Here is a 17,475-nt window from a genome sequence, read left to right as displayed (position 1 = left end):
GATTTGTCTTCTCTGCCATTCCTCCTTGGCCTCAAAATCTTCATTTTATCTGATGAATGGAGGCAATAAAAATCAGTGACTTGGAAACTGGAAACATCTCTGCAGCCAATGGAAAGATCACTGCAGGCGTTTACTTTACGAAAACATCAATACAGTTCCGTTTAAAGAAGTACCTGAACACAAGCCACAGGTAATTCAGCCCCACTGCAGGGCTTCCTCTGCCTTTTCTTGAGAAATCAGTAGCGTCAGGGTTAAACCCGACTTTGAATGAGTTGGGGAGATGTGGTTATCTAGCTAAAACAGACGCACAGCTATGCGATTTGTTTTTATTTCTGTTGACCGGCTGACCTGCTGTTAGAACTTACGGACAGAATTTCATAGGATTTTCTATTTATGGGGTTTCAAACTCTAAATGACAACTGAAACATAAAGCTGGCATTTAGGGAAATTCTTACACGGTGATGCTCACTCCTAGGCTGCTAAGGGGGAATGAGGAAGCGGGATGGGGACCTCCCGTGACGATTTTATGGGACCGTCCTTATCAGGGGCTGACACAGCTGCCCTGCCGGCCCACCGGCGTGCTCAGAGCTCCGGGGCACCGAGCCGAGCTGGATCTGTGAGCACACAGAAGACGCGAGCCAGGCGGGCCCTGCCCTCCCTCCTCTCCCTGCACGGAGGCAGAGGGCGCAGGGGCGGGCCCGGCTGACTGCGGAGCAGGGTTCCTGGCAGTGATGGTAGAATTGGCTTCAGGAGCCTAAAAACCAGGAAGTGGGGGGAGGGCCCTCGTGTTTACTGAGCACCTGGCCATGCCAGGCACTGTGCTGGGCAGTTTCTATTCGTCCTCAGGACTCACTGAGTCGTTTATTTTTTTAACCCCCATTTTCCACGGAGGAAACTGAATGCCACAGTTACTTGCCTAAGATCCCACTGTGGAGGTTGGAGGGGCCCAGATTCAGCCCAGGTCAAGCCAACCCCCGGCCCGGGCCCCTCCCTGTACCACGCACGCCCAGCCCACCCTGTCGTGCCCGGGCCCACATGCAAGGGAGGCCTGTGGGGGCGCACAGAGGAGGCTGCTGCTTTTCTTGCCTTCAAGCTTTGTGCAGTTTTTCATCTATTGAGGGCAAAGGATATTTCTCCAGGGGGCAGTTACTGGCTCCCCTCTCCTCGGCCCCCAGGGACATACTGCATTTGTCCCGCTGAGATAGTGTGACTCCTAGTTTTGTATGTTAGTGAAGAGGGTAATGATGCTGGGAATTCCTTTCTGGAACATGGAATGGCTTTTACGTGGGATGCAGGAGGGAAGGAGAGTGAGGCATTTCTTCGGCTAATCCACGCGCTGGGCCGAGCGGTACATGAGGCTGTTGTCCAGGTCCCTTGGAACGTTCAGGCAAAAGCCTTCGAGTGCTTCTGTGTTTGACTTAACAATGCATCTTTTTCTCATTTCTCAATTTCCTCTTTCTGTGTGTGCTCTCTAAAGGCTGTGCGTGTGTGTAGAGATCTCAGGTCCTTCTTGCAGCAGCGATAGTCTGAATGTATATACGTGCTCACCGCTGGTATAACCCAGGAGTAACGTGGGAGGGGAGGGGACTGAGGAAGAGACACAGGATGTTCATTCCCTTAGCGATTGAAGTACCTGCTGGTCAGGCACCACGGTAGACACTGCTGATGCCACAGCAGACGTACGGGCCCCCAGGGTGCTTACAGTTCAGTGCAAGAGGAGCTGGGCGGGGAAGCAGCCGCAGCGCAGTGCGGCGAGCTGTGGTCGAGGCAGCTCAGGGGCAGCACAGTCTCCTGGGGCAGCCTGAGCCAGTCTTGGGGGACGGAGAAGGCACCCTGGAGAAAATCAGAGGCTTGAGGGGTAACTGAGAAGAGAGAGGGTAATGTCTTCATTTACCCGGCAGACGGGTACCGGGCCTCTCTGCTCAAGGCACTGTTCTCAGCTCTGGGGACTTGGTGAACAGGACAGGCATGGCCCTCCCCGTGGGAGATGACAAACAGCAAATAGGTAAACAGATGATTAAGAAAGTAATTTCAGACGGTCGTGAGTGATGCAGAGAGAGGAAAATAGCCAGGAAGGGAATGTTCCAGGCAGAGGAAAACTTGTGCAGAGGCCCGGAAGGGAGGCTGCGTGTGTGTTCAGGGGACTTTGCCCCTTTTCAAGTGATGTGTCACAGGGTTCGGCCCGACCCTGTGTGGGCCAGCTCGTGAGATGACCTCCAGAGGGGAGGAAAAGCAGAAGCCCGGCTAATATATAGATAAAGGAAAGTTGTTGAGGAAACAAATCTGATTCGCACATCGTGAGGTAGCTGCAGGTCTCTTCAGCCCCCCACTGGGGTCCAGGAGCTGGACATCTGATTGGAAAAACGTCCCTTAACGGAGGCCTGCCGTGAGTGAACAGCGAGTCTCCTGAGCAGTCAAGGGGACTGTCAGCTCCAGTTAAACATAAAAGTGAGATGATCTTGTGCCAAAGATACGAGCACGTGCAGGAGAACCTGGAGGAGGAGGCCAAGCTTGCACCTTTCCCCCAGGTCGGATGGGCTGCGGTCACTCGCTTTCACACTGGCCTCTTCCCTCCTTAAGGAAGCTCCGTCACGTGAAAGTATGAACCCTGGGTTCGAATCGTTAGAACAACAAAAAAATTGTGTTCAGAATTCCCTTGCCACAGCTGTTTCTTGGCTGGCGGCTTTAGAGTGGGCAGGCTGGCCTGGACAGCAGTCCGGTCCTACGCTGCGGCGATCTTAAATGAAACGGACATTGTTTAACAAACATTCCAGCCTCCTCCCGGAGTGGGCAGCCACAGCAGGCTGAACCCAGGCCCGGGGAGATGCCCCCTGCAGTGGGCGGCCATCGCCACCGCGAGGAGCTGGTGCGGTGAGCTTGGCCGCTGGCGTGGGCGGGCGCCGCAGGCAGAGACCAGGGCGCTGCCCAGCAGGCCTGTCCCTTTCTGCCGCTGCTCGTGTCCTCAGCAGCCCTCTCGCTGCTCAGCCCTTCCAGGCAGCAAGCACGTGTCGCAGACACCATCGCGCCGAATTTCTGGACTGTTAGCGTAAACCTACAGCAAGTGTACTAGTATCTCAGACCTGTGGGTGGTGCGTTGAGAAAGGGGGGAAACACTGAAGAAGCGTAGGCGACGCCTTCCTCTAACAGGTGTGTTTCTAGGAAGAGAGTAAAACGCACGTTTGGAATATTCGTCGCATGTTCCCAAGAAGGTTTGAGTGTGTCCTGCACCTCAGGCGTGTGGCCAGCGGGGCGGCGACGCTGAGCGCCTGCCGGGAGCAGTGGCTCTCCCTGGAACGGGCCGGCCTTTACTCCTCCCGTCCAGGGAGATGACGGCTGTGGGACGCTGGCTCATGACCGCTGGTCCTTGGAAGGGCGCGGGCCGCTGCACTGAAGGGACACCGCGCCCTCCTCGGGCGTCGCAGCTAACACGGGGGCTCCGGGAGCCCGCCGTGGAGAGACTGGTCTTTAACCCAGGATCTCCGATATTTATCTGATCACAAAACCCAGTTTTTACCTCACACCCATTAGAGATTTTCACCTCGAAGGACAAGGAAATGCTGGTTTCCAGAGTTTTAAGGGGAAAACACTCAGACTTTGAAGTTCTCCACGCCAGCTATCTGTCACGCGCTCGCAGGAAGGTGCCGTCGCGTACGCGGGGACTCGGGTGCCGCTCACTCGCCTCCCTTCGATGGGGCTTTCGGGTGTGTCCTGCAGGGCAGAGGGGGAGCTGAAAGGATGAGCGGAAGCCGAGTCATGGCGAGCACGTGGCTGAGATCTCAGGACGGACCCAGACTGTGGCTGGTCAGTGCGTTCAGTCTGCCCCTGGAACTCATCTTAGCGGGTGGGCAGGACCAAGCGGACCCCGGGCTCAGTCATCGCACCAGCTGCGTGGAAGGTCCCAGGCCTGCCCCAGACTCGGTCCCCGGAGAGCCGCGTCCCGGACGGTAGGACAGACAGTGGCCCCCAGGCGGCCTCCGGAAGGCGGTTCCTGAGCCCTGTCCCAGGTGCACTTACCGCATGGAAACAGGAAGCCAAAAGAAGAAGCCGCTCAGCTCGCCCGCCGCGGGGCCGGCGGGCAGGCGGGCAGCAAGCACAGGGTGGAACTTGTTTGGAGCCTCTGTGGCCCGGCGGCCCCACCCGCAGGAACGGGCCAGCGGGCGTCCTCTCTTATCAGCAGAGCGGCTCCCCTTCCTGTGGGGAGAGCAGGAGCCTCCCCCCTGACGCCCCAGCAAGGGCGGAAGGAGCGGGGACCCTTGTGGAGGGGGTGCGGCCGCGACACCCACTGCAGAGGCTGGGGGGCAGAACAGACCGTGGCTCGGGGTCCCGGCTGAGCACCCGGGTGGACAGGCCCCCGTGAAACACACAGACTGACGTTAGCCTCAAAGGGGAGAGTGCCGACCACCTGCCCGTGGGGCGACCAGCGTCCGGCGGCTACATGGCTGTCGCACCGCTGCCGCCGAGTGTGCGGGACCGGGACCGGGCGCTCGGGCTCGTGACCCAGGACGGCAGGGTGCTGGTAGCTTCCGCTTCGTGAGACAGGGCTTTCTGGACAGGTGCTCATCACGCTCTAGAGAGGAGGGAAAGGCAGGTAACCCCCCCCGGTGAGATCCGGGGCCGCTGCCTGATGGCTCTGCCGACTGACCTGCGGACGTGCCCTGCCCTCCGCCGGCCCTGGCATTTCTCCACCCGCGTCTCCTCTGCCTCCCCCATTGGCTCTTCCCATCTGCCTTCATTTCATTAAGCCTCCTGGCTAACGTTGGAGAAACGTCTCCCTCTTGAAAACCTGCTCTACTGACTCAGATTAAGAAATAAGGCACTAAACGTAACGAAACTGACCGAGAAAGTGGAACTGGTGGTTATGATGCTCTGGCAAAGGAAGCGTTTCACTCAGTCATTAGGAGTCCGCGAGTTTGGGCCCACAGCTCGCTGATGCCAGATGCTGTGTTCCCCGGGGAGGCCCACCCAGCCCGGCCTGCAGGCTGGTCCCTCCTCCGTCAGGGTCCCGTGTCCTCCTGAGTCCAAGCGTGACGGCTTCTCTGGTAGAGGATCGTTGGGGATGTCCTGGCAGGAGAGTGACGCGATTAAACCTGTTTCAGAAAACGGTGCAGAATTGACCAGAATTTCTCTGCTGCCCCCCCCCCCCCGCGTGCATAGTGCAGGAGCACGCCGGTCTCTCCGTGTGTCTGGAACGTGTCTTAAGAACAAGCTGCTAGGCATGTAAAATAAGAAACCCCACACGAACCCCGCAGAGATGGCGCCAGGTAGAAGATCGAGGGGTGGCCTCTGCAGAGGAAGTTGGGGAGAGAAGCCTGGGGGCAGCTATGGGGGTCCCGGGGGGGGGAAAGCCCAAACCTCAGGTGTTGAACGCCCCATAACCCCAGTGTCTGGATTCTGCTTTGCACGTTTTCATTAAGTGTATTTTTCCTTAATTAAAAATCCTACTTTGATGGGAGCACATTTGGAGCCGGTTACTCCTCACAGCCCCTGGATGAGAGCTGGCCGAGGTAAGCGAGCCCCGGGTTGAAGGCAGGCGGGTGTTGGCGTTGGACGCTTTCGCTTTATCCTGTCTGCCTTGGGTGCTGTTCTAGACATTTCCGATCTAGAGCATAGAATCTCGCTTGCTCTTAAAAAAACTCAGGCCTTTTCCTGTGTGGCCATAGGCTTACGTGAAAGCCTGAAGTGGGACGTTATTTCAGGACAGCTGGATCTTCACGTTTGAAAGCAGATAGGAACACATTTCCCGATAGAACGCTCTGGCTTGTTTTATTCTGGGGCACAGGAAAGTAACTGCCTGTCGTCGGGTGTTGAGGAAGTGATGGGACGGAACACGGGCTTTAGCAAGCTCCCGAAGGGGCAGTTTGCACAGTGGATTTGATTAAGGGTCTCTTTGAATATTTTCGTATACAGATGGTGTATACCCCCCCCAAAAAAAGTATTGTTAGCATAGAGGGAGCAATACACAATTAACTGGAAAGACCCCTGCACCCACCATGTGTGTGGTGCCGTCTTCAGACCACGTCGGTCTCAGGAGGCATTTGAAACACGCACCTTGAAAGCGCTTAGCTCCCGGGGCTGGGGCCCGCTCTCCGCCCTCTCCCTGCGCACATACCAGCCGCGCAGTTACTGTGGGTGATGTTGGCAGGACCGGGAAAGGCCGTGGGAAGGTGGACAACAGCTGACCCTGCCTCAGGCGGCTTCCACCCACCCTCAGGAATCTTAGACCCAAAGGTGTAGGATAAACACGGTGTTTTAAATCATAAAAAGCTAATCTCCAAACTTTAAAATTTATATCCAAGAAACTTGGATGTAAACTGGGCGGCCTGACGGTTCCGTTTCCCAGTGCCGGGCAACACGAGCACCCTGAGGGCCTCTCCTCAGGGCACAGCTGGGCGAGGGGGCCGTCGGTTCTCAGACCCAGGCTGTGGATTAAACTCCTTTCCTTTGTGATGTTCTGGTCTCAAAGGCAGCAGCCCCCTTGGAAAGAAGAAAAGCATCCCGGGTTCAGGCTGACGTCTGCACTGAACAGGTACGCGCATCGCCCCCAGTGACCCCTGAGGAGGCCCAGCCCGCCCGACCGCCCTGCTGCGCTTTACGGGGCCCCTGCATCTCATCGCCAGAGGCTGATCCTACCAGTTGTGTTTATGTGACGTGTTAAAAAAGCAAACCCAAGCCCCTCCCCATTTACTGAGTGTCCACAGAGGACAGAATAATGCTGTGTAAGCACACGAGGTCGGGGTGGGACTGCAGGGCTTGCCTCTTACCACGTGACCTTCGCAAGTCATTGAGTTTCTCTGTGCCTCGGTTTACTCATTTGGAAAGGCAGGTAAAGGTTCCTGTATCGAGGGGTGGTTGTGAAGACCAGGTAGGGCAATACCGGGAACGGTGAGTACGCGGCACACGCGAGCTGCTGCTGCGGTCACTTTGGGCCAGGCTCCGGTGGTCAGCGTTGTGCGTAGGTCGCTCGCTCAGTCCTGATCACAGCCGACAAGAACGAGCTTTTTTCCTGTTCTGAGATATGAATGACTTGTCCAGGGTCACTTAGTAAGTGATGAAACTGGCGTTTTGTAAAAGCTGCTTATAGTGCAAAATTTTAAACATGCACAGAAGGGAAAAGCGTTACAAGAAGCCCCTTGTGGCCGTCCCTCGGCTCCAGTCCGCAGCGTCCTGCCTCCTGTTCCATGTCCACCCTCCGCTCATGCCTCCGCCGGCTGCGTAGCCTGTCACCCGTAAACAAGGACCTTTCAGAAAAGCCGCCGTAACCGCAGTGCCGTTCCCGCTGAAGTTAACAGCCACTCGGCAGTGTCACCTGGCAGCAGCCTGCACTGAGTTCCCGGGAGCTCCCCCTGCGGCTAGGGGAGGTTCAGCCCAATCACGAATCACTTAATAAAGCCAATTAGATCTTCAGGAATAAAAAATAATCCCCGTTGTCTGAGTCTGTGCGACCCTGAAGGAGCTGGGCCTGACCCCAGGCTCTGCGCTCATAGCGAGTTCTGACCTGCCCCCCCGGCCTGAACACAGCACGTGCCATCCGGCCGCACGCGGCTGTCCCCGGGCATGGACCGCAGAGAAGCCTCTTAGGCTGACCTGAAGTCCACAAGCTCTTCTGACGGCAGGCGGCCCCACCCCGCGCGAGACCATGGTCGTCTCCTGGAGCTGTCCGGGGGAGCTTCAGAAATAGGCCCCCGTCCGCGTTCCCAGGCCTCGTGTCTTTGGACACTCCTCTCCCGCCCTAAAAGCCATGGCGGCCCTGGAGTCTCCATTTACGTCTCGTATCTCTTGGCCTTTGTCTATGGATGTTAGAAATTAAACAGAAATTTTTGTGGTGGTTGGTAATCCTCACCTGGGGATATTTTTTCCATTGATTTTTTTTTTTTTTTTTAAGTCATCTTGGGTGTGGGCGACCCTCAGGGGCTGTTATTGACGTGCAGGGACTTCCGGTAGGTCCAGATCCCGCGTTTTATGGATCATTGTAAATAATTATCCTCACTTTCTCTCCCGTTGGTAATTTTCATCAAGACTGTTGCATTTTCACTAAATAAAGGTGATTTTCACCAGACTCTCTCCTCCCCGCTTAGGACCAATTCCGATTCTGCTCTTCACACCAGTGCTCTGAGCACCAAGCCCCAGGACCCCTACGGAGGAGGCGGCCAGTCGGCCTGGCCGGCCGCGTACATGGGTAAGACGCACGGGCCCCCTGCCGGCAGCGGGTCTGTTTTCCGTCTGTCCCGTAGGATCCGCCGCCCGGCAGACGTGGGGGGAGACGTGTGTGCTCAGGGTCAGATGAGAGGAGCTCACGGGGCTGCCCACGGGGGGAGGAGGTGAAGCTGGCGGTTACGCGGGAATCGGGTGTGGGCTGGAGAAGTGGGGAGGTGGGGGTGTGGCTCGGGACAGGCAGGGATGCGGGGCTATGAACCAGGCCCAGCAGAAGCAGAGACGGCCCTCGCGGGGCCCTGTGGCTGCAGCAGGATCTCAGTCTCCCTGGACTGGGAGGGAGCCAGGCTGTTAGGTTTTTACCTGGGACCCCAAAGAAAGAGCCGCGTGCCTGCCTCTGCCATCCCTTCCGGGCAGAGCTCACTCTGAAAGGGCCAGAGGCCCGGCGAGGACAAGGGAACCTAGGGGGTTCAGGGAAGCAGCTTCTGGGGCACGTGCAAAGCGGAAAGCGGCGAGAGAACGCGACTGAGGTGCTGATGCCGACGGGCGGCTTCCGAGGGCGGGGGTGAGGCGTGAGGACGCGTGAGAAAGGCGGGAGGCGGCGAGCGTCGTCCCGGTAGACGAGCAGGAGCAGGGGGCGCCCAGGGCAGGCTCCTGGGCCGACGAGAGCCTCGGGGCACGACGGGCGCTCCCGTCCCCTCGGCAGTTAAACGTTCCTGGGCCTCAGTGCCCGGCCGGGCCGCCCTCCAGCTCTGATGTCTGCACCACGTGGCCGCCCTGCAAGTATCGCAGGACTCAAGAAACATCCAAATATGGGCGTGTTTACGTGGGAAAGCCAGTGTGTTTAAAACATTCCCCGTCTCCAAGGATGGGAATTATTTCTGGAGAATCGTGTTTGCTGGCGGGAGCTATTTAAATAGTTCCCCGCGTTTCCCTGTAATTCATTAAAGTTTTTCATTTCCTTTTTCCTTTCGGATTTTAAAAATATCAACTAGCTTTGCAAAAAGGTATTTCTCATTATAGGACCAGCCAAATAAAGTAACGGGTAGAGCGATGGGAAAATGTAACCGGAGCCAGGGAGTGGGCTCCGTCCTGGGAACCGTCCCCGCGCCGAGCGGCAGGGTCAGCAGGAGGTGCCGCAGCTGTTACTGTCACCCCCTCGCTGTCCTCGGGCCGACTCGGGCGCCCCCTCCTCCGCTCCGCTCCGACTGAGGGTGGTGGCGCCCGGCCCCCCGTGCGGAGCGTCTGCCTCCGCGCCTGCGGGCTCGCCCGGCCTCGTGTCGTGGGGACAGAGGCGGTCACACAGCTGGAGAGGGAGACCGTTTAAAGGGGAAGGAAAGTCGATGGGAACCGGCTTTGGACCCAGGCGAACCACCACGCCTGCCTGTTTCAGGATAAACGCTGGTTCCCTTAGATGAACCGATGCACCGAAGTGGGTGGGATTTGAAAATTCTATTTCACACCTAGAGCGCGACTAATCCATGCACCAGCCGGAACGAAAGGGCCACGTAAAAGTGTGTTTTCCTTTCCCGCTAGGCTTCTGCGACGGCGAGAGCGACGGGCATGCAGAAGGTATGGGCCGGTTTTGCCACGGGGCCGGGTGGGTGCTGACGGAGGTTTACGTGGCCTCCTTTCGGCAGCTGAACCGGCTCGTGCCCGCGCTTCGGAGCTTCCCGGCACGCCGGCGGCCGCACGCTGGTTTACCTGTCGGAGATGCTCTGTACAAGTAGGGCTGCCACGGGCAGGGAAGGGCAGCGAGCCGACGGGCTCCTGCTCGTGGGATTCCCCGCCGTCCCCGTCGCAGGGTCGTGCAGACGGGCTGCCATCACGTGAAAACAGGAAGGGCCTGGCCGGCGAGGCTCCGGGGTTGGGCGTTGGGCGTGCCCCAGGTCAGCTCGAGCCTGGGCTGCGGGCTGGGTTCCCGCAGGGCGTGTGCAGCCGCGGCCGCTCCGTGTTCCGCGCCCGCCTCGGGGTTTCTCCCCCTCTCCCGCCCCCGTCACCCTCGACTCATCCTGAGAGCCCAGCAGTGAACCCGGCCTGGGCGTCACTAGGCCTGACGTCAGATAAACCTGCTTCAGAGTTTTCCTTTCCGTCTTTATATCTTCTTCTCAGAATTTCCTCTGAAACGTGGGTTCCTGTTTTAAGTGACTTCTTTCTGGGCTCTGTTGCCCTTAGGAGCCCCTGGGGGGCTAAAACAGACGGAGCGCGTGGTCGCCGGAGCCCGGCTGGCTGACGTGTGGCGCCGAGTGGCCCCTCGTCTCTGATGGCGAACCCCCTTCCTGGCGTCGGATCCCCTAAGTCCGAGGGCTGGCCCCCCCTTGCCTTCAGGGCTCTCACAACAACACTAGACGTCTGTGAACGGAATCTTTTTTTTTTTTAACAAAGATGATGTGTGTGACTAAGGGGGGTGGCCGCCGCCTAACGCAGTGACTGTCTCCCCCAGTGGCCGCCTGCCCCGGCTCGTTGAAGGAGGAGGATCTGGTGAACGTGCCCCGGCCACCGCCCAGGCAGCTGTGGGCGACGCAGGAGGTGGGTGAGCGCGCTCGGCGGGGCCTCTGTCACTGAGCCTGGCCCCTCCACAGCCGCCGTCAGGTCCCGCGCGAGGGCCTCGGGCGGGTGAGCGCTTCTCGGGCCGAGGCGGGGGGGGTGCTCGCGGGAAAGCGGCCCAGGTGGCGGAGACCGCCTTTCGCTGGTGAGTTGGTGCGGTGCCCCCACTGGGAGAGGGGAACCCATCAGTCCCCGCGTCTCGTTCACGTCACGGAAGGTGCTGAAGCCTGGCTGCGGGTCACAGGCCGGCGTCTCTGGTCTGCGGCTGTCTGCCAGTCACCAGCTTCTGTCCAGAGCTGCTGGTTCGCCCGATACCCCCGTTTAAGTCAAGGGCGTTTGACCCGAATCCTCGGGGTCCGTGCACGAGTCACGCGCTTTATGGTTCCTGAGAGCCTTTGAGTATTTGCGCCTCCACGTGTGCCGGCTGACCCCCCCGTGAAGAGGCCCGTCTCCCTCCACCCTTAGGGATTTGCCGCCTTCCGTCAGTCACTTCCGGGAGAAGGCTCGAGTCAAGGGTTCGCTCCAGTTTTTCAACATACAGCACATCCCCGAACGCCTTTCACCGGGCGTCTAGGTCCAGGGAGTCTGCAGTAAACACAGAAACACCCCCACCCCACCCGGCTCGTTTCCTAGTTGAAATATTTAGGCTCGGATGATAGTAATTTCTTATTTCTTCACCTGTGTCATGTTTTTAATCTTTCCCTTCCAGCCAGTGGGAAAGGAGTGTTTGTGTAAAGCTCTGTATGTAAAACGCTGGCCCTTTTGAAGGAAGTACCGTCCACCTGGAGGGTAATTAATAAAGCATCAAACTGAGAACGTTTATTAACGTTCTGCCCCCTCGTGCCCGGAGAGGTGTAGTCAGAACGCGGCTCCTGTGCGAGGTCCCCTTGCCGCCGCCCCCCTGCTCTGACGGGAGCCCCGGGACTCTCACGAAGACGCCTCTGGACGCAAGGCCCTGCCTTTCAGCCAGTAACCCAGCCCGTCTCTCCCCAGATGCAGTCCCTGTCCGGGCGCCCGCGATCCTGCGACGTTGGAGGCGGCAAGTAAGTGCCTTTCTTCCTGCTCGTGGCTCAGAACCCGAGAAACCTCCCTTGTGTGTGAACGGGAGGTCAGCTGCGTTTTCAGAAGAGCAGCGGCTCTCTCTGCTACTCGTGCGTCAGTCGTCCGGGGTGATTCTGTCACATAACCACAGGGACAGGGACAGCCGCCACAGACGCGTTGAGAGGAACGCGCCCCGAAGCAGAACCTGGCGCCCTGTGACTGCTCAGCAGCGCCCCAGTGTCCTCTCGGCCTCCGGCCCTGCTTCCTGCACCCCGGCCCCCGCTCCCCGCCCGTGAGCCGCCCTGTCCTGAGAATGGCCGAGCGTCCCCCTGCTTCCAGCCTCCCTCGGGCTTCCTGCCGCCCGCACGTCACTGCGGCCTCGGGCTCTGCCTGCACCCGCAGGGCCCGCCCTCCAGCACCGACCCGCTTCCACTGGGCCTTCCTGCGGCGTCAGGGTCCTGGGCCACGCTACGGGGCGTCTCACCTGTCTGCTTTGCCCCTGCTGTGCATTCTTCCTGGAACGATTTTCCTGCTAAAATCACCCCAATTCTGTAGCCTTCAAACCCAACTCGGGGGCCTCCAGGAAGCCCCCCAGCCTGCGGGTCGTCGTCTCCACACCTTCCACTGCCGGGCTCTGTCACGACGCCTGAATTGTTATATCGCAGGTTATTTTTTTCTGGCTGTCTGGCCCTACTTTGTCCGAGTCCCTCGAGGCCCCACTGCCGGTGGCTGGTACCTGGGACGTGCTGCACTGAGGGTGCTGTGTCGAGTGCAGTGCCCCCGATTGACTCCGCTCCCTCCCGCGTCTTCCCGAAGCACAGCCCTAGCTTCTAACCGGCTCTCCCTGCCGTCCTGCTCCCTGAAACCACCCTCCACACTGTAACTGAAAGACTGTGTCTTGGAAGCTGTCTGGCTGATTCAGAGATACTTTTTTGGTAGGAAAGATAACTTACCAACCAAACGGAACCATGTAAATTGCGCCGCAGTGCCTTTACGTGGTGCTTTATAATTTTAAAACAACTTCTGCGTCAGTTACCTGGTCTTGGGAAATATTCCTGTGAAGTAGGTGTAGGTGGCACCCTCGGTCCAACCTAGCAGGTGGAGGTGGCCCTGCAGAGAGGCTGGGCCAGGGGAGGGAGTTGCCAGGGGGAGGGGGAGGCGGAGCTCAGGGACGACCTGCGTCTTCGGCACCCGCTGCGTTTAGTGGGCAGGGGAAGTGTCAGGCACGTCCTGCGCCCCGGAGCCTAATGATTTCAGAGAGTAATCCCCACCTTTCCTTTTTCAGCACTTTTCCACACAACAGTCAAAACATGGGCCTCTCGCCCTTTCTGGGGACCCTGAACACCGGAGGGTCGCTGCCAGACTTAACCAACCTCCACTACTCGGCGCCCCTGCCGGCCTCCCTGGACGCCGGCGACCACCTCTTCGGCGGCATGAATATGGGGGACAGTGTGGGCAACCTCCCTGCTGCTATGACTCACCTGGGCCTACGAAGCTCTTCTGGTAAGCGCCCCTGCTCCCAGGGACCTCGCCGTGTCCCCGGCGGCCTGCCCCTGCCCTGTAGCTCTTGGCCCCGCTGACGTGTCGCTTTGGTGGCCCTGCCGACGTGACAAGCTCTGGAGCAGCTCCACTAAACCCCGTGAGGGACAGCCTCCTGCGAGCTCCTTCACGTCGAGTCACCCTCACGTCGTAGGAGCCGTTTAACCTTTGGAAAACGAACGGTCTGGTCCGATTTGGTTGAAAATGACCAGTCACTTGGCATTTGTTGTCTTCCAGGTCTCCAGAGTTCGCGGAGCAACCCCTCCATCCAGGCCACGCTCAACAAGGCAGCACTCTCCTCGTCCCTGAACAGCCACCCACAGGCCCCTGCTGCCAGCGCCTCGGCGCTGCACCCCTCCCTGCGCCTCTTTTCCCTCAGCAACCCGTCTCTTCCCACCAGCACGCTGAGCGGCCCTTCTCGGCGCAGGCAGCCCCCCGTGAGCCCGCTCACGCTCTCTCCCGGCCCCGAGGCGCATCACGGCTTCGGCAGACAGCTCTCTTCAACCAGCCCGATGAACCCCTATCCTGCCTCGCAGGTAAAAATCACTGCGACGAAGCGGACTGGAGACCATGGGAGTCGCTCTCCCTGTCTGCGCGGTTTTGGGTCAGGTCCATGACACTAGGCGTTGCCCGTGAGGTCACCTATGTGGGAAGTCAGCGCAGAAGTGCGAGTGACTCAGAGGCAGTCATGCTTTTCTGAGAGCAGGCTCGTGTTGGTTACCCCGGAGCAGACGCTGAGCCGTTTGCCGTCATCGCCGCCCTGGGAGTTGGGGCTGGGGGAAGGGAAGGTGTAGAGCACGCAGTCCAGATGTGTGTGCCTGAGCGCGGGGAAGCCAGGCGTGGAAAACCCGCGATTGGCTCTCAGCTGCTTTAAACCATAAGGAAAAGCCACAGGAGACATTTAGTGTCTCCCCAAAGCTTTGCTATTAGACCCCTTCCCCAGCTACGACTGCAGAGTGGAGGAACCGTCCTCTTACTGCTCGTGAAGTAGTAGGTGTCGTAAGGATCGTGTCACCTCGCAAGAGCCCGGGGAAGTCTGTTTAGAAAGAGCCGACGTCCCCAGCCCCTTACAGAAGCCCAGGGTTGGAACGTCCTCTTGTGACGGCCGACTCGGTTTTTGCTCTCAGCTCAGGGGGGTTCTTACCAGAATCATCAGTGGACATAGTTTAAACCTGCTGGTCACTCCCTAGATACATCATAACATCATCTAACTGCTTCTCCGTGAGGAATGACCTCACGGGGAGTGGACAGAGCACGGGGAGGACTGGCAAGTCCAGCCGTTAGCCATTCGTGACCAGTTACCAGCTACGGGATCTTGATTATAAGAGGAATCCCTGGGGGAGAAGGGGAGAGGGTATTTCGTAATTGTTTTCTTAATGGTTCTTTTTTTGTTAACTTTATTTTGCAAAATTATTTGACGGGATGTAAAAAAATACTACTTGTGCCTCGTAGGTCCATTTTAAGGAGACCGTGTGGATGGAGAGATTGTCTTTCAGATGTTTCATTTTTTTAATTTGCTTTATATTTAGTTTGTTGTTTTTTAAATTATTGTTCATGCTCATAGTTTAAAAAGTGAAAATAGTTCTGAGGGACTTGTTCTGAATTAGAGCTGCCCCCCCGGCGGTGGCGGCTGTGGTCCCACGGCGTGAGCTCGTGCTGACTGCTCTGCAGTGTGGGTGCTGGGCCTCACCTGGTGACCTACGGGGAAGATCGGGTTTGCTCTCCTTCAGCTCCGCCCGTCGTTCCGCACGCATCTCCCCCTGCCCAGTGCGGTTCGTCGTGATTTTCATTAGAGGGTCCTCAGTGCGTGACGTCCTCGTAGTCGTGACAATGCAGCCGGACTTTCACCGCACAGTAGACCGTGAAACAATAAGATGGCCCTTTTCTCCCCTCCGGGAGCTAATAAATGCCTTACTTCCTTCGTTGGTCTGGCCTCCTGCGTGTGTATTACGGATTCAGTCCCGCACTCTCGGAGTTGAGCAGATCTCCTCTCAGCCCAGCTAAAATCAAACCCTAGAAAGAGTGCCTGGCATGACTTAGATGTGCCTGTGATCTGCCCGCCGTCCCATCGGTCACGGGCTGGGTACGGAATAGAAACCCGAAATGGTGGTTTCATGTTGTTTTAGTGCTTTTAGTAGAGTTTTGGGAGACAGCAGAGCTAAGTACTTTTTTCATTCTTCCGTCTTTAACCAGAAGGTACGGCATAAACAAATGCCATGGTTTTTACTGAGAAAACGGAGAAGAAACTGGTCAGTTGGCTGGGTTTTCTGTTTTGTTTTTTAGGACAGTAGAAGTTGTCACTGAGGGGAAATGCTTGGGGGTGAGACTTGCGATACACGGTGCAGACACGGGAAGAGGCCTCAGCGCAGCACAGGGCGCCGCGGCCAAGTCGGGTTTTCCTCACGGTGACGTTTCCGTTTCGTAAAGTTCTTGCTGCCGAAAGCTCAGAAGCTGAGCGCACTGGCGACTTTGTCTTCCAGATGGTGTCCTCCGATGGGAGCCCGCTGTCCTTCCTGCCCGCAGAAGCTCAAGCGTCCCCGCCTCCCCCGTACCCCGCGCCCCAGGAGCTGCCCCAGCCTCTGCTGCAGCAGCCGCCCACCCAGGGGCCCTCTGCTCGGCCACCAGCGGCCTCATCGCTGCAGCAGCCGGACTTCCAGCTCCTCGCGGCCCAGGTGAGTCCCAGCGGAGGTGCAGGGAACGCTGATTTTTCCGTGACTTCCCAGCTGAATGACCCTCCTGTTCCCGAAGGGTTCATCTTTGTCCAGCTTCTTCCCAGATGTGAGCTTCGACCAGCAGCCCTTGAGGCCAGGCCCAGCCTTTGCGCAGCAGGTGAGTGACCGCCCCGGGCGCCGCCTCTCCTCAGAGCAGAAGCTGTTCAGTGTGCGGGGCCCCCGCAAGCAGGCAGGTTCTCTACTTCTCGGGTTCAGATGTGCTCGGTGGCCGGAGAGCCTGGGGTCCCCCCGGCCCTGAAGTGCCGGTGCCCGCTGCCGTATTCAGTGTCAGGCGTCAGCAGAGGAGCTGTTTGAGCAAGCGGTAGGGACTTGCGATGACACCCTGGTCGTAGGGCTGCAGGGACTGGAGCAGTGCGCGAACCTGTCATGTTGAGAGAGGCGCAGGGAGGTTCTGGAAGGCAGCGTCCGCTGTGGTTTGCTCTGGGAACCCATGGCGTTATTCACTCCTTGGCGCAGAGATAGGTTTTCACAACGTAACCTTTGCTGCTTCCAGGTGCCCCTGGTGCAGCAAGGTCCCCAGGAAGCACAGGACTCGTTTCATTTGAGACCAAACCTGTACTCCAACTGCGGGAATTTCCCCAACACCGTCCTCACAGGTGAGTGTGGCCTCGCCTCTGCTGCTTCACTCTTCTTACTCTCCTGTGTTTTTACAGATCCCGTTGCAATTCAGTTTAAATAACACTAGGTAAAGCCAAAAAATGAGAGTCCCCAGCCCAGCCGTGCCTTTGTGAGTTGCAGGCAGTGAGCCTTTTCTGAAATGCTTAGATTTCAGTGATTGACAGCTCTTCGTGGGGAGATGCCTGCGGAAACCGGGAGTCGTGGGGCTGACTGGGAAGAGCGTAGATTCCAGAGCGAGACTGTGGGCCTGGAAGTGGCGGGGACGCAGCGATCACCTTCCTGATCGGGAAGATGACAGGGCAACAATTCGGGGGTGTCCTCAGCGGTGGTGTCGCCCGGGGCCCCCACTCCTCCTGATCTGCCCTGTTGCTCCCTCTTGCTGTTTCTTCCAGAAGACTCGAGCTCTGGCCTGTTCAGGGACCTCAGCAGTGCGCTGGCGGGCATGCCTGAGGCCAGCCTGAACATGGACACTCCGTTCCCACTGGAAGAGGAGCTCCAGATTGAGCCCCTGAGCCTGGACGGGCTCAGCATGCTGAGCGACTCCATGGGCCTGCTTGACCCCTCAGTTGAGGAGACGTTTCGCGCTGACCGACTGTGAACAGGAGGAACAGAACGGGAGGGCTTCTATCTGAGACGGCTCAAGTGGAACAGAACAGGATGGAGCCAGCTCCACCCCTGGGCTTTCGTTATCTCGGGCTTCTGACTTGGAGAGACCTGATTCCACGGCTCCCAGCTTTCTGCTGACGTCCCGTCTCACGCACCGTGGCTGACTGGGCCGCAGAGCTGCCCCTCAGGCCTGTGGCGGGTTACGCTGCTGCAGGAAGGCTGGTTTGGGCTTGCAGTGCAC

General features: G+C 58.3%; 1 protein-coding gene across 2 annotated transcripts in view; it reads left to right on the top strand.

Annotated features, from left to right (window-relative positions):
• The window catches only part of CRTC3 (CREB regulated transcription coactivator 3), a 50,917-nt gene extending 33,683 nt beyond the window's left edge, over window positions 1-17,234 (top strand). Inside the window, exons 4-15 of one of the 2 annotated variants that reach the window (XM_081124373.1) lie at window positions 5,443-5,504; window positions 6,464-6,526; window positions 8,076-8,176; window positions 9,688-9,723; window positions 10,595-10,680; window positions 11,692-11,741; window positions 13,025-13,242; window positions 13,516-13,814; window positions 15,759-15,950; window positions 16,027-16,107; window positions 16,504-16,606; window positions 17,024-17,234. In XM_081124373.1, coding sequence (XP_080980499.1) covers window positions 5,443-5,504; window positions 6,464-6,526; window positions 8,076-8,176; window positions 9,688-9,723; window positions 10,595-10,680; window positions 11,692-11,741; window positions 13,025-13,242; window positions 13,516-13,814; window positions 15,759-15,950; window positions 16,027-16,107; window positions 16,504-16,606; window positions 17,024-17,226 — 1,494 coding nt within the window. In that variant the 3' untranslated portion in view covers window positions 17,227-17,234. Of the gene's footprint in view, window positions 1-5,442; window positions 5,505-6,463; window positions 6,527-8,075; window positions 8,177-9,687; window positions 9,724-10,594; window positions 10,681-11,691; window positions 11,742-13,024; window positions 13,243-13,515; window positions 13,815-15,758; window positions 15,951-16,026; window positions 16,108-16,503; window positions 16,607-17,020 lie in introns of both variants that reach the window. The other variant, XM_081124372.1, reaches the window with a different exon arrangement.
• The last annotated feature ends 241 nt before the right edge of the window (window positions 17,235-17,475 follow it).

Source organism: Miniopterus schreibersii (genome assembly GCF_964146895.1).
Source record: "Miniopterus schreibersii genome assembly, chromosome: 22".
NCBI lineage: Eukaryota > Metazoa > Chordata > Mammalia > Chiroptera > Miniopteridae > Miniopterus > Miniopterus schreibersii.
This window is presented reverse-complemented; position numbering and strand designations above follow the sequence as displayed.